The sequence below is a fragment of the Colletotrichum siamense genome (assembly GCF_013390195.1).
Source record: "Colletotrichum siamense strain Cg363 chromosome Unknown KSG_Cg363_contig04, whole genome shotgun sequence".
Taxonomy (NCBI): domain Eukaryota; kingdom Fungi; phylum Ascomycota; class Sordariomycetes; order Glomerellales; family Glomerellaceae; genus Colletotrichum; species Colletotrichum siamense.
The window spans coordinates 4,590,642-4,605,704 of NW_023501017.1; the positions used below are offsets into that span (position 1 = coordinate 4,590,642).

Below are 15,063 nucleotides of genomic sequence, written 5' to 3' on the forward strand. Positions count from 1 at the left end.
GCTGAGGTCGAGCGTTGGACACGATGACGGCGCGGCACTGAGTTGCTGCGGCTAGTCGGAAGCTTGCAGAGGCAATCAGCGTCATGGTGATAAAGGACTTGACCGTCTTGACCTAGGCCAGAATTGCTATGGAGGGAGTTTGGCTCACTCATGTGAAACTGGGGTCCCTTTTAAAGAAGACGCGAGCGGGACTATGAGTATGATCCTAGCGCTGGTTGGGTTGGAGTATGTTGGACCATGGCGTAGGTATGGCATCAAGGGGTGAGGTACCTCCTTATTTCATGATTGGGTAAGGCAAAGAGTATTTAGTGGTTCTCTTGAGTCGTTCAGGCCCTCTGACTCAACAGAAAAATGCGAGTTTGTCCTTGTGGACCGATTCCAATTCAATAGCCGCCGGTGAATAATTTGGGCGGTGTCGGGTGTTCTGCCCAGGCCTTACTCAGGGGGAGCATTCTGCGCAAACAGCTGACGGTATTGGAATGAATCATCTTTGAATATGCGAGAGGAGATGCCTAGGCTGGACGATGGAAAGAGTCAATCAAGGAACTAGAGTTTATCGACTAGTGTTTGAGGTGGGATTCGCATATCCGAGGCGAGAGACCTCCTACATCAAGTCTCTTGCCTTGGTTTGACTAAATGCCCAAACCGAGTTCGATTCGTCCCCTGCTGTATGCTTCTTTGGCCTGTGGCAGAGCTTCGGCTTCTTAAATACACATGTGGATGCTTTGGTGTGGGAAAACTTGCCGCCTCACGAGAGTAGTATTTATAGGGTGAAGAGGAGATGGCTGATCCTCAACGGCACAAATGAAATTGGTGATAGAGTTCTGGTTTTCTACACTGCAGCAAAGAAACAAAAGGCCAATGCTTGGATAATTGTGCTGTAAGTTGAAACCAGCTGTGTGGATCAGAGGTGTTTTTTGCTCGAGATTCTCAGGAGCGGTGCCAGTTTGTGCGGATCGTGTTGATTGGGCGAAGACGACGGAGACGGAGGATGAGGGATAGTTGGTAATTTTGATTTGCAACATTTCTGGACTGTTGAATTTGATTCTTGAGCTTGGGGTGGTGCAATTTCTTTACAAGTTGATGCAAGCTATACCGGAGTCTCATCGATGTCATATCCCAGCATTTGGCTCCCGCTATTGTCCTGCTAGAAGCACGATGCAGGATTATATATGTGGAAAACCGGGCATGGACAAGAATGTATGTGGCCTCGGTCGGCTTGAATTGGGAAAGCGGAGCGTGCCAGATTGTGCCATGAATGATATATTTTAGGAGGATGGCTGGCACAATCGTCCAGCAAGCAAATTTCGCAGCCGTCATAGCTGTTTGTGGTAGCCTCACGATCCGTAAATGATCGAGCTAAAACGCCTCTTGATTCAAAATCTCTAGTTGTGCAAACTAAACTCAGGAGAAATATGCCGGATCGTCCCTGACGTATGCATAAGGGATACGTCAGGAAAGGTAGCGTTGCGGAGGGATGAAGACGGGTAAGCCCTGCGAATCAGTCTTGAGCCTAACAACTATGGACTGCTTGAAATATATCCTTAGATCACACGTCTCGCTTCATGAGTACATTGTAACATGGTGGATGGATTTGGTTGAAGACCATGGTTTGAGCCGTCGAAGGCAGCTCACATCAACATATCTGCATAAGTCGCAGTAACACATGTCGCACTGAAATATTCCCAAGATCAACTCAGTGGTCGTATACATTAATCATCCTCGGCAAACGACGAAGTCTTCATTCCTTGTTCAGGTTCACTCGTTCGCTTACGAAGGCTTAGTCTCAAGAATAAGGCGAGCCAGAATGGAGGCCAGGGAAAGCCATGCTCCTTGCGTTTCAAGGATGAGAAGATGGACAAGTGAGCATCATGAATAAGAGATCAATCTTCTACAGACGATGAAAGGAACAGAAGATGACCGCCAGAAGAAAGATATTGTAGTGTTTACGAAGTGCTGCGAGCTGCTGGCCGGAGTACGTTCGAAAAGAAAGTTTGTCGTTGATAGAGCAGTTGTGTCCTTGGTGAGGTAAATCATACAGAGCTCGTAATGTATCTTACGGGAAACGGACTCCGAATACGCCTGTGATTTCGAGAAAGATGTCGAGGCCCTCGCCGCCATCCGACCGGCGTGCCGTCCGCATTCGAGCTTTCCCATAACTCCCCATCTTGCCTATCGAAGCCAATGTGCTATCGTACATTTTGGACCTAGCGCGCCCGATATTTCCTACCAGGTGCATATCTCCAGATTTCGCAGCTTCGAAAAGGTCTTTGTTTGGTCCCTTGGCAGAGCCTAGACAGGCCCACGTTTGTCTACTTCTAGGATCAAATCCGCAGGCAACGACCCACGGGCTGATCTGCCAAGAATCGTAGATGCCATGATGGTGGCAAAAGACGACCCCTTCGAAGACGTCTAGACCTTCTGTAATGAACTTGGTCATTTGGGAACTCCAGTTGCCCTTCGGTGTTGCATTATCGAATCTCATCTTGCTGTTTGCATGGAGCTGAAATGTGCAATTGCTCACCGGATTGGATCGAACTCCGTCAGCAAATCTTTTGATGTAAAAAGTAGTTTCTTGTCCTTGATGATCGCCTTGCCATTGAATATGATGGTGAGCATCCCACCTGACGAATTCGCCGCCACCGAGCTCTTTTAGCAAGATCCCAATAGTATCTTCAGGGCTATCGTCGGATCTTCTGCAACCTAAAGAGATGCGCCAGATGTTATCTTTTGAACTGGTGGCCTGAATCGTTATCTTCAATCCCTTGTTGGTGATTGTAAACTTGAGGAAATGTTAGTTTGGCAAATCAGGGAGTTGGTAGACCGTAGACAGCTCGGTCACGACGTACCTCGGGATTATACATGATATCTCTTTTTAGTACAAGATCGCTCGAAAGCCGGAACTCATCAGGCGACGTAGCGAGGATTCCACAAGGCTTAGAGCCCTCTTCTTCGGGCAACTCCGCTCCGGTGGTCCCTTCGGATGGGCTTGCCGGGTTGGCGCAGGATTTCTCTTGTCGAGTCCACGCAAACAATGATAAGTCGTTAGTCTCCTTTGCAATTTCTTCCTGAAGACGCATGAAAGCACGGCTGCCTTCGCCATACAGCATCGGCATATTGACGTCGAAAATTCCGAGGAGGCTGTAAGCGCGGTCTTCCTCACGCGTCGTAGTGCGTTCCGAAGCCCAGGACATCCTGCGCGCTACGGGAATTTTCGACAGCATATTGCTTATGTTTCGAGGTAACGCGGTGTCTTCAAGCATCTCTTTGTCAATGCGAGAACGTAGTTGAATAGCATCGCCAAGAGAATCGCGCGTTCCGATGAACTCCCACTTTTTATCGAAGAACATCATCCTGGAAGGGGCGATCAATTCTTGTAACGTCCATCCGCGTGTGAACCAGAGCGAGTTTTCAACAGACTGTCCGGACAGAATATCGGGCAAATATGCGTAGCATACTGACGAATTGGCGTACCACTTGAACATTGAGTTGATGGCCTCAGTCAGCTCCGTGAGGTTTTGCTTGTCAATGCAGCAAGTATCGACCCAGCCATATTCGTATCCATTGTCGAGTGCGATCCGGCAGAAGTCGTTGATCTTGGCCCAGCCGGCCTTCGTCATGCCTAGCCCCGGGGTTTGGAGGTCTTGATAGGTAACTTCTTCGAGCTCCCATCTGTGCGATAAGATGGCGTATGACTTGGGGATTGATGTGCCGTAGAATTCCTCGATCTGAAGGAGTTTGCAGTTAAGGAGCTTCATGGTGTTTTCATCAAGAGTAGTGCAACATTGGGTCCAAAAGTGCAGTTGGTCGATGCGAAAGTATGTACGGGCAACTCAGGCATCTTTATACCTAAATGAAAGTATCATATTAAAACGAGGCAACCATAGTTTGGTTGCATCGCCACTGAGAAGGATTGGAGGAGGTGCAGTCATGGCCTAACCAAGGCGAGCCACAACCAAAGTGGTGGTCAGCATGCAAGTACACTTGGGGCACAGCCATGCGTACTGCACTCCTCTACGCTGATGATACAAGAAGAGGGCGGCGGCGCCCACGTTACCTTCATTTTCACGACATCATTGCGCATTCCATAGGCGGAACTCTTATAGGAGAACCGCCTGTAATAATATATGGCTCAGACTTCAATGATGAGCATTGATTTTCGTACGCTCTGACTAGGTTGATTATTTCGAAGCTGGCATCTGATCGCGTAGTTTGTAAGTCCGGTGCGCTGCAAGTAATTCGAGTCATTCTGGGGTTGATTAAAAGTCTTACTTTGGATACTTTCGATCGATCGAGAGCGGAATGACAAACTTCCTTTCCAGATTACTGCTTCTGAGAAAGCCACGGAGACACGAAAATATCACAGGTTTTGAATCTCTCGCAAAACAAAAAGACCTTCGCGCTGGTGGTTGATCTCTGCAAAAGTCGGGTGAGAAGAACTCGCGCTATGTAAAGAAAGATGTTTCATCAAGGTTTGTTCTGAGAGGTACAATTACCTCGCCACTTTAGTCAATAGCAGGAGGACGAAAGTGAGCAAAAGTTGAATTCACTTCATCTAACATCAAGACACGTGAAGAACTTTTGAGGCCTGATGAGTAGCTGAGGGGATAGTGAGACTGGAAGTGGAAGAGGGAAATGGCACGCAGACGGTCACGGCAACCCGTGCTCGCGAAGCGTCTTTCTGGACAAGGAATAGAATGTCTTCTTTGTGCGTTATTCATTAATTTTCTTCTTCGGACGTCTTTCATTCCGAACCCTTAGTAATAGTAAGAATAGTCTACCTGGACTGCACTTCACCCATCTCATGACTCGCCGACATCTGGCCTTGCAGTTTCGCGTCAGTGTCGAACCTTCTCAAACGAACACCACCAAGAACAGAACCAATCTATTCTACACCAACCTCGACTCTAGGATCCGTAGTCTTTAAAACAATGCTATCATCCCAACCTCATAGGGCAGTCTAGCCTCTCCCAAGAACCAGTCCGCCGGAAATAGGGGTTCACTCGGCACTTGCACGCAATTGCCCAGGACCGGGGTTTCAAAATAGACTTTCTGAATAGATTGCGCGCCCGCTCTTGAGACAAGTCCCCGGGCAGCCCGCAGTCACATCAGCCCCAAAAATGACATTCGGAGGGTGGACCGCACGACACTCGTCATGAAAGGTTGGGGCAACGCTGCTCCCCCTTTCCCGGTGGTGGGTGCCGTGCGGCGAGATATAACTGCCCGACGAACCCGCCCTTGCATAACGCGCGAGGTGGTGGAGGCGTTCATCGCAAGTTTCACTCACCACAGTCACTCGTTCCCACGCGTCAACGTCGATCCGCCGATCAATTCCACTACGATCCAGAATCCCATCCGATACCTAGCAACGTCTTACGAAGAAGGAATTCAAGATGGTCAACTCATTCGTCCAGCTCGTCGCCTTCGCTGGCCTCGCATCCGCCGGAATTCTTTCTCCGCGCCAGAATACCACGCCCGCTGTTGACATCACGGCGCTGACCAAGAACGTCACGGCCACTTCTGGAACCGGCGCCGTCAGCGCAGCGGGAACGTTGTCTCCCTTCGGAGGTATCGGAGTCGGCTGTGGCATCAACTGGGCTGAGGGCCAGTCTTTTGGAGGTAAGTTGGCGGTCAAGCTGGGACGGAGTGACCCGGCTCAGACGATGGACTCGGGACGGAAACCGAGGGACGCATATCGCGTTCCCGGAACTCTCTTCTTACAACAGAAATACTAAGCGGATTGCTTGACAGGTGGTCTTCAATCCGGCTCGGACTCTTTCGGCCTCGGCGGCGGATTCACAATTACCAAGGACACCATGAACATTGGTCTTGGCATCGGCATCAACCCCATCAAGTTCAACTCCAGGTAAGCCTGCGTCGCAACCATGTTATCACGAGTGATAGCTGACAACAAGCTAGCGTGAACTACGAAGCTTCAACCAACGGCACTGTGACCATGACCTTCACCTCCACGACGGCGATCAAGTGTGAAGAGACCACGGTTGATGGCGTCAAGGGTGTCAAGTGTACTTCCTCATAGAGAGTCTTAGCGATGCAGCGTTTTTAGGCGTCAATAGATATATCCTTTCAAGACTTCCAATTCATACAGTATGCTCCGCTTTTCCGTTTCTGCGATGGTGTGGTGATGAGAACTTCAACGTCCGTAAAAGTCAGTAGCCGCCGTAGAACAAGTGTTTTGTTTCATCTAACCTGCCGTGCTACTGTCCTCGTTCCGCGTTCATCCAGTTCATACGGATGCGAATACACGAAGCAAGGGTATCTATCAGGCTGTCAACGGCCAAAACTACCACCCACCATTATTTGATTTTCCAATTGTGTGACAGAGTTTTGGCCCAAACCCTCTGGCCACAGACACCGGCATTGTTGCGGGGTCGAGAAAGATAAGTATGTCACCACATTCAACTTATACAGAGAGACCAATGCCTCTGAATGCCCCCTGAATGGCACTTAACTAGATATATGACAGCAATGGCAATAGAGGGTGCTTCCTACAGCGAAATAGCCAGTCTAATCTTTCTGATGGTAGCTTTCTGTGATGGTTATAAGATTCGCTTCTGTGGAAATTCAAGCTCATCACGATCATGGTTTGAAAGACACTGTGAAAGTAATGTTGCTTATTGATCGTCCATCTTTGTCGCTGTTTGTGGTTGAAGAGGGGCGTATGCATCGCTAAGCACAACAATACGTTGCCTTCATATGAGCCTTGCCGTCAGTAAGTGCGCCTCCTGACCCAGCAAGACCACGAGATCATAACACAGGGGAAACATACAACGTCAGTCAATCTTGAAGAGTTTTGCTAGTCGGGCAGTGTTCGTTGGCTGTCCGGGTAGTGTCCCCTATAATCCGTGATTATAGAGAGAATAATAGAAGTAGTAATAAGGATAGCGATAACGACGATGACGACGATGATAATAATAATAAACGACGATAAAAGCGAGAATGGGAAATATAATAGTCGCTTTAGAAACAGGCTTCGGAATATATATATATAGCCACTACCCGGATAGCCAAATGACACTACCCGACTAGCAAAACTCACCTTGAACTGAAGATCGGCGTCTCGGTTGAAGAAAGGAAGCAGGCGTGAACCAAAAAGCGTAAAGAAACGAAGGACAAAAATAAAGAAAAAAAGATGGTCCTGACCAGGGTTGAACTGGCGACCCCCGCCGTATCTGACGCGGTATCAGGACGATGCTCTGACCAAACTGAGCTACAGGACCTTTTTGTGTTTGTTGAATGACCAGTCAGGAAGTCAGACATATGAAGGGAGTCCACGGTTCTACGTGGTTGACTCATCGTCTCGAACATCGAGGTGTTTGTGGTTCGTGTGGATTTGAGTTTGGGTTGAGTCACAGGTCATCCGGGTGGTTTGACATAGGAGATGACAGCCTGCACTGACGCTCAAAGACCTACACTCAAGGTGATGTCTCGTTGTAATATTAGTTGATTTCGGTATCAGACCTATCACTTCACACACTTGGTGACCCTTCCGCTTCATTTGAGTCTTGACACCGTATTACGGCCGAGAAAGATGTGTCTGAAAGTTTCGGGCCTCCGAACTCGCAAACGCACCTTGAAGTACAGTGAAGTTGATAGATGTTGCCCACAGTTGTGACTCATGTGACAAAGGTTCACGACACCCACCATTATGCCAGTAGTTGTCTAAACGGTGCTGGTTGCTCAGCTGAACTATCTCCAACCTAGCGAGGAGGATGGTTGAGACACAGCTTTGCAGCGGATGTGGATTCCACACTGGCCATATCAGGCAAGTATACGTCCAGGTCGAATTATCCCTAAAAGTAGGTTTAAATGATTTTGAGACACGTTTTACCTAGTCACAGTTCGTCCATCGTGACTGCATCTACTGCCTGAGCTGAATCTAATCGGTAAGCCCTAAGACCGCCGATGTTCTGGGCATGATTCAGAAGTTGTCGTTTGCGGGGACCCCAGAAAATGGATGAGATTGAATCAAACTCAACCTACTTCAGGCAGTGGTAGTCTGGCTCATCTGTAGCAGCGCAGTTGTATGGATAGCAACTAGGCCTTTGATCATTTCATGAACTCCCACTTTTCGTGTAACATTCTTTGGACCATTACTTTGCAGATTCAGGCAAAACAATAGAGAACAGAATTTAGAAGCATTAGAGCAATATGTAGGTGTGCTACTCATAGTTACAAGACGTTGCTCGCTCAGTCATTCACTCAATCAAGATCTTGATTGCCAAGGGCGCCCACAGTCTTGGGATCGTACGATAGGCATCAAGTTGCCCGATCATAGTTCTCGGCGCTCGCAATGTCTCATACAAATACAGGAAGTCCAAAGAAGCTTGAGGATGGATGTCATGGAGACACCATACTCACGATGGCTATAAAAGCCCAAAAGTCTCTCGCCTCAGTTGAATCCTCACTCACTCCATCACACTCATTGTACGTTGCACTCATCAAGACGACGTCGCTTAGCTCACAGCTTTATAGTAAAAGATCGTTTCGAGGCAAGCCGCATGGAAAGAGAATACATGTCGTGTTGTTGACATTAACTGACGTATCTTTATATCAGTGCGGATATAAGCCATCCTCATCGTCAGTCAATATGCGCTTCGACATCGCGATCATCACCGCCACCTTGGCCGCCGGATGTGCCGCCGACCGCATGGTTGCCACTTACTATTGCGAAGGAAGGTCGTGTTGGTACCGCGGTGAATATTTCGTCAACTCCGGTCGCAAGTTCACCTTCGTTGACTGGGGAGGATGCGACACCCGTGGCATACCGGAGATGGCCGAGTTCTGCATCGATTGTGGCAAGAGCCGTGCCCACTTCCGCTTCAATCACCAGAATAAACGCTGTCTTAGGGTGACAGCCACCAGAGCATCGGGAACAATAACCGAATGGTCAGAGGTCGGATGCAACTGGAGGAGGGATGAAGATGTGGTTGATGAGGTTGGCGAGGGTTCGGAGTATGAAGTGCCCACTATTGAAGAGAGCAAGTGAAGGGTGCCTGACTTGGATACCGCAATGAGTGCAGACGGGGGAGAGTACAATGTCGTGTAAGCTTGATTTCTTTGGCCGAGACCATTTCTGCCAAATGCCAATGTCGAAGACATCCAAGCACTCAGGCCTCTTGGACTTCGGAGAAAGTTGCGAGATGATGGCGTCTGCGTAGAAGCTAGGAGAAACCAATGTCAACATTCTTAACCAACATGTTTGAGCCTCTGGCGTAGAAAAGTCTGGCTCGGGAAACCTGAAAAATTTGGTCACTGTCAATGAGAACCAGCACGAAAGCAGGGATGCCACATCAGGAAGTGACCGAGCTGTGTTGTTCGAACTTAACCTGTGTGGTCGACACCTTTGTGGAGGGCGTGTGTGATGAGTATCAGTCAAGGTTAACACAGGAAGCAGAATCGTGTCAAGCCGTAGAGGTTTCTGGTATCAATCTCCCTCACCGCGTCACGTGCATGGAAGCCATCTTGGGGGAAAAGCTCGAAATATCAGACTCGACCAAGGTAGAATCGCCACAGGTTCTTTTGACTACCTGGAGGAATCGACCACACGAGGTTCTCAAACCCATCGTACAACCAAACTCCTCCCTTCGGAGATGTCTCTCCAAAATCATTTGTGGAGGATGGTCTCAAAGGTTGACCTTCAACAAGGCGGACGTTTCTCCGGATGGTCTAGGGAGTGCTTATAAGCTGCCCAACCTTCTCCTGCTGTGGTCTGCATTTTCCGACCTCCCCATCCCATCTTAGGATATCACAATTGGAATATCACACAGATTCCAGTAGTGCATATACTAACTTGACGATCCACGGCAAACAATCTTCTTCACATCTACACCCATATTGCAGGCCGCCTACCACCACATCTATCCTACGAATAGATTCCAACAGGCCTCTTACCTATACATCCATTCTACTCCTTATTACAACTACTCACAAGGCAACTTACGTACACAATGGCAGCCCTCAAGAGTCTTAACGCTATGAGGGCCAAGTACGTCCAGAAGCAGCAGGAGAAGGTGAAGACTGCCGCCGTCGCCGCCGCTGCTGCCGACCCGTTCCAGGCGGTCGCCAATTGGAATTGGGATGGCGTAACCTCCCCTGTTCAACAAAGCCACAATGCCGTGGCACACCAATTCACCGATGGGAGCAACCCCTCCAACGGTGTTGACCACTACATGGCCGGCATATGCGCCCCGGCCCAGGGATACAACAACGACGTCGCCATGGACATTGACGACGCCTCCTACAACTCGCCCGACGTCAGCATGAGCGACGTCTCCAGCGACGTCTCCAGCGCCGTGTTCGACATGGACATGGACATTGTCTCCGACGCCATGGCCGACATCACCATGTCCGATGTCCCCTACGCCAGCCCGGAGATCCACATGAGCGACGCCTGGGACGTGGACCCGCTCTACGACGAGGATCGCTCCGACGGGGTGCTCAACCTCATCTACGCCACGGACAACGAGCTCAAGATCCTAGCGGGGAAGAAGCGCGCCGCGGGCCTGCGCCAGCTCGAGGACTCTCAGCGATTGCGTCCTCGAGAGGACAACAGCCGCGAGCACATCGCCGCGGAGATGTCCAAGTCGCGGGACACCATTGAGAAGTGGCAGAGGGTGCTGGAGAAGATCCGGCTCGAGATGCGTAGCGGATACGTTGATCCGCGGCCTGCTGCCGGGTGGAAGGAGAGAGGCGAGTGCCTGCTCGCGGAGGAGTGGAAGAGGCTCGATCGCCTCGACATGGAGTACTACCTGGCCTCGAAGTATGCCGCGGGGTTGGATGAGTGCTGCGCTTATTGAGGGCGGATTGGTCGTGTGGGTGAGATGCAGGATGCTTCATGAGGTTCTTCGGTGATGTGATGTCTTGGATGGAGTCCTGGACGTCTTCTTATGAAACATGATGATGAGAATATGATAATGATTTAATGACTTCAATATACCCTGTCAATTTCTGTTTGCACATTAGCATCCTGTAATTTGTGTTTGTGATGTTGACCCGTGAGCGTTTCTTCATCTTCAGAGAGCTTCTGGCACTTCCAGCCCTGCGCCTTCCTAATGGGTTGCCGCCGTCGCATGACACCTTTCCTAAAATAAAAGACGTCTTTCCCAAATGAGAAGCCGAAAGATGAACGACGAGAAACGGCTTCTCTGCACCCCAAAACTCAAATCCACTGCCGCCAAGCATGTCTCCATGTTTACCTTCTCATCAGATCAAATGTCACGATGGATTCTGAGGCTTCAACTGTCGTCAGAGAGAACGTCACACCCACGGTCGTCACTGCGCAACATCGTAATGTCGTGGAAGACCTGCACATGAATACCCCACACTTTATCCACCACCCATTACTTCATCCCAACTCCCGCAGGCGGTCCGGCACATGAAGTCTCCATGCGAACGACGTCAGACGGCCCTCTCGCTCACACACACACCAGGAGACGGCCGATCCAGGGTCCAATTGGCACACACAGGCCGCCGATGCATTGCGGGGAAGGCATGGCGCCTGCGGTCTGTGCCGTCAGCGCTTCCACACTGACACCTCCCCTTCCCCGCCCCTCATCATCGTGTTTGCTGCAGCATAGACGATGTGGTGGTGGTGTTAGTGGTGGCTGCTATCCTTGCAGCACCGGGTCATCGATCCGTCGGCTGGTGGTGTCGATGGCTCGTCTGCACGTCAGTGAAGGTGCCAATTATGAGCGAGGTTTGGAGTTGAAGAGAAGAAGATGTGGAATCGCTGGTGCAGTCGAGGTCGCCCCACTGAAGAAAACCCGACTGAGCCGCCAATCTGCGCCTGGGAACCCCTGCCCCAGCGACAGGCGAGCCCCGCCGGCTAGAACCACAGCTCGCCGCCTCCAAGCTCTGTCTGCGGCAGGCCAGGTTGGTTCCATCGATGGAGGGGGAGAGTTGAGCAGGCATTGATTCCATCACCTCACCTCACCCTGCAGCAGCGCATCATCCCACTCGGAGACACAACTGAGCTGCTTTTCTCCCCGTCGAGCTGCTGCTACCCTTCCCGACCTCTGCATGCAGCACAGCACACACGACCGACCTCACACAGCATCAGGACTGCTCGCCTCCAACCCCGGATCTTACAACCCGCCATTTGCCTACGCTACGTAGCGACGTCACACCCAAAAAGAGTCGCGTGTTTTTCAAGACACCAAAGCGAACCGAAGCTCGGGCTAGCTACCCAAGAAAGATCGCCAAACACGCCACTTCCCCGGGATATCCTCACCCCAGCTGGCCAGCCCACAGACCGTTATCGAAAGCGAACCTCCCCCGCGCGCGCCTCGATTTTACCTTTTATTTACCCCAGGTAACGTCGGCAAGATTTCGTCCCTTTGTTATCTGTCACACACACCCCTCTTCCTCATTCTTGAAACACGAGCTCAGAAGCTTGCTTCTTTGTGTGTTTCTCGCCTCGTATATATAAAGAAAGGTCCATAAAGAAAGACATTGGCGATATTATTTCTTGTCTTTTGAGAAGAGACACAATCAAATACAATGGCGCCTGAAGTGATTCAGCCTGTCGCTTACGGAGGAGGATTGCCAGTAACCAGGATGCAGATCGACCCCAAGGAGAAGTTCTACCGCCATTTCCAGGATGAAGTCGCCGGTACGTTTGGTCATGTCACTGATCTATGATCATGCTGCTATTGATCTACCCCGGATTTCCATAGCTGACTCCACATGTAATAGGCTTGCAAGACCAGATCGACGGCCTCGGGTCCGTATCCCAGGTAGGCGGCGAGAGGCAGGATGCCATTGACCACATTCTCGCCGGCATATCCGCCCTCTCCCACGAGGTCGCCGACGCTTCGGATTACGTGCCTTCATATGACCAGCGCTCCTACGCCCAGGTAAGTCCTCTTCCTTCACCAATTTCCTACGACACCAGGTAGATTCTAACCCATCTGCAGGCCGTGAAAGCTCTCACGGACAAGCTAAACGAAACAACCACCAAACTCGCCCCGCGCTCCCGCTTCCAGTTCAAGTCCCGCGGCAAAGCCGCCGCAACAAGTGACCTCCCCGCGCCCAAGAACGACCCGCGCCTCGTCGTCGGCGCAAGCCTCGCCGACCCCCTCCCCGCCTCCCGCGGCGGGCCCGTCATGGCCCCCGAGTCTCGCGCCGCCGCCGCCGAGACTGACGACGGCCTCGGCGAGCTGCCGTCCTTCCCGCACAAGAACTACAACGAGGAGATGGCGCGCCCGAGCACCACGAAGGTCCGCAAGCCGAGCTTCTCCACGGCCAAGGATATCGCCATCTACGGGCAGGACGGGCTGCACATCATCCTGCCGTCGTCGGCGTCGCGGGCGACCTCGTCGGGCCGGCTGACGGACCTGCGCGGGTGCATCGTCGACATGTCCCTCGCGCTGTCCGGCACGACGTCGTTTGCGAACCTGGCGCTGCGGGATGTCGAGGGCAGCCTGGTGGTGGCGGGCAACGTGGCGGGGCCAGCGCACATTACCGGGGTGAAGGACAGTATTGTGGTGGTGTCGGCGCGGCAGGTGCGGATTCATGAGTGCAGGAACGTGGATATCTATCTGCACTGCTCGAGTCATCCGATTATTGAGGATTGTGAGAATATGCGGTTTGCGCCGCTGCCGGCGGCTTTTGTGAGTTTCGCGGGCTCAGGAGGGTTGAGTGTGAAATGCTGACGTTTTTGTAGGATACTCCTGAAGACCTGGTCAAGAACCAGTGGGATCAGGTTGACGACTTCAAGTGGCTCAAATCGGAGCCGAGCCCGAATTGGAGCGTGTTGCCGGAGGAAGAGCGACTGGCTGAGGAGATTTGGACAAAGACGGTGCCGGGAGAGAAAGGCAAGGACTTGCATGATATACTGAAGGCTGTTGGTATACCGAAGCATTGAGCTGTTCGCATATTCCTAGTCGATCGGTTTGGTTTGGACAGGAGTTTGGCGGGCGAGGTATTGCACAGGCGCAAGGAATAGCGTCTTCTGTCCATTGTTCAAGTATCGTCCAAGTCGCATTTCGGGTATCATATGAGCAATCTGGTAAAAACATCAACTGTAATCCCTGCCGCAGCATCCTGCCTCGTCGCTGAAGTGAAGCTGCCCAAGCGTCGTGCCTGTGCCGTCCCCAATCCTCCTGCCATCAACCAACGTCAATTCACTACTCCGTCTCCATCTTATCGCCGCCTCCGCCCTCATCGTGTCCAAACTTGACGCCCGCTTCCCTCAGCCGGTCCAGCACTTCCCGCTGCATCTTGATGCGCTCCTCGAGCTCCTTGATCTCGTCCTCCTGCTCGGCGGTGGTGCGCTCCATGTCAGGCAGCGCGCGCATCTGCACGCGGGCGCGCTGCAGCTTGTGCTTCAGGGCGTCGGTCTGGGCGGGCACGTCCTTGAGGGAGAGCGGCGTGTTCGGGCTGGCGCCAAGGGTGTTTGGCGTCGCGCCGGGGCCGGAGGCGGCCGGGGTCGCGCCCGTGATGCCGCCCGCGGCGCCGGAGGTCTGGATCGCGGTGCGCAGGCGGGTGAGGATGCCCGTGAGCTCGGTGAGGGTGTCGAGGGCGTCGGGAGAGAGGGTTGATGGGAGCTCGAGAGGGTGGGGAGGCATCTTGATGGTTTAGGCGCCCGGGAGGCAGGCGCGTGTGGAGCTGGGAGATTGTAGGTTGTTATGAGTGTGAGGTAAGGAGGAGGAGAGTCGGAGCTTCAGCCTCGGGGCGTGTGCGTAATTGCCGTGGTGTCGTTGGTCGAGGTCGACGAGGCGTCAAAGTCAATTGCAGGCGAAGGTGCAGGTGCAGTCGCAGTTGCAGGAGGCAGCAGTTCCGGGCTGGGCAAAGTGTCGAGAGTGGCAGGGGCAAGCTCCGCCGAGACAGTTGCGGTGCGGGAGCTACCACGGGCGTTTTAGCGCGTCGCCGATTGGCAGCTAAAAATTGTTGAAAGTCAACAGAGGGGCAGCTTCCATCAGCCCACACTGTTTATGATAGAGACGGCACTGTGAGTCCCACCTCATTACCGTGGTTGTGGACAGTGCCAATAACAATCACGCCGACACGGGTCTATTATCGGCGATACTATGACATAAA

At 51.9% G+C, this 15,063-nt stretch overlaps 4 protein-coding genes across 4 annotated transcripts; 3 read left to right on the forward strand and 1 right to left on the reverse strand.

Moving 5' to 3' along the window:
- Positions 1–5,393: 5,393 nt before the first annotated feature.
- CGCS363_v007126 (uncharacterized protein) lies at positions 5,394–6,040 on the forward strand (the record flags this gene model as incomplete). Its single annotated transcript, XM_036638975.1, has 3 exons — positions 5,394–5,619; positions 5,752–5,866; positions 5,920–6,040. The coding sequence occupies 3 exons, from the start codon at positions 5,394–5,396 to the stop codon at positions 6,038–6,040; spliced, it is 462 nt and encodes a 153-aa protein (XP_036496305.1).
- A 3,931-nt stretch (positions 6,041–9,971) lies between these two features.
- Positions 9,972–10,820, forward strand: CGCS363_v007127 (uncharacterized protein; the record flags this gene model as incomplete). The annotated part of the gene is made up of 1 exon (XM_036638976.1): positions 9,972–10,820. One exon carries the CDS (start codon positions 9,972–9,974, stop codon positions 10,818–10,820), a length of 849 nt encoding a protein of 282 aa, XP_036496306.1.
- A 1,702-nt stretch (positions 10,821–12,522) lies between these two features.
- Positions 12,523–13,888, forward strand: Tbcc (Tubulin-specific chaperone C; the record flags this gene model as incomplete). The annotated part of the gene is made up of 4 exons (XM_036638977.1): positions 12,523–12,634; positions 12,718–12,878; positions 12,939–13,634; positions 13,688–13,888. The coding sequence occupies 4 exons, from the start codon at positions 12,523–12,525 to the stop codon at positions 13,886–13,888; spliced, it is 1,170 nt and encodes a 389-aa protein (XP_036496297.1).
- Positions 13,889–14,150: 262 nt separating this feature from the next.
- Positions 14,151–14,591, reverse strand: CGCS363_v007129 (uncharacterized protein; the record flags this gene model as incomplete). Its single annotated transcript, XM_036638978.1, has 1 exon — positions 14,151–14,591. One exon carries the CDS (start codon positions 14,589–14,591, stop codon positions 14,151–14,153), a length of 441 nt encoding a protein of 146 aa, XP_036496298.1.
- Positions 14,592–15,063: the final 472 nt, after the last annotated feature.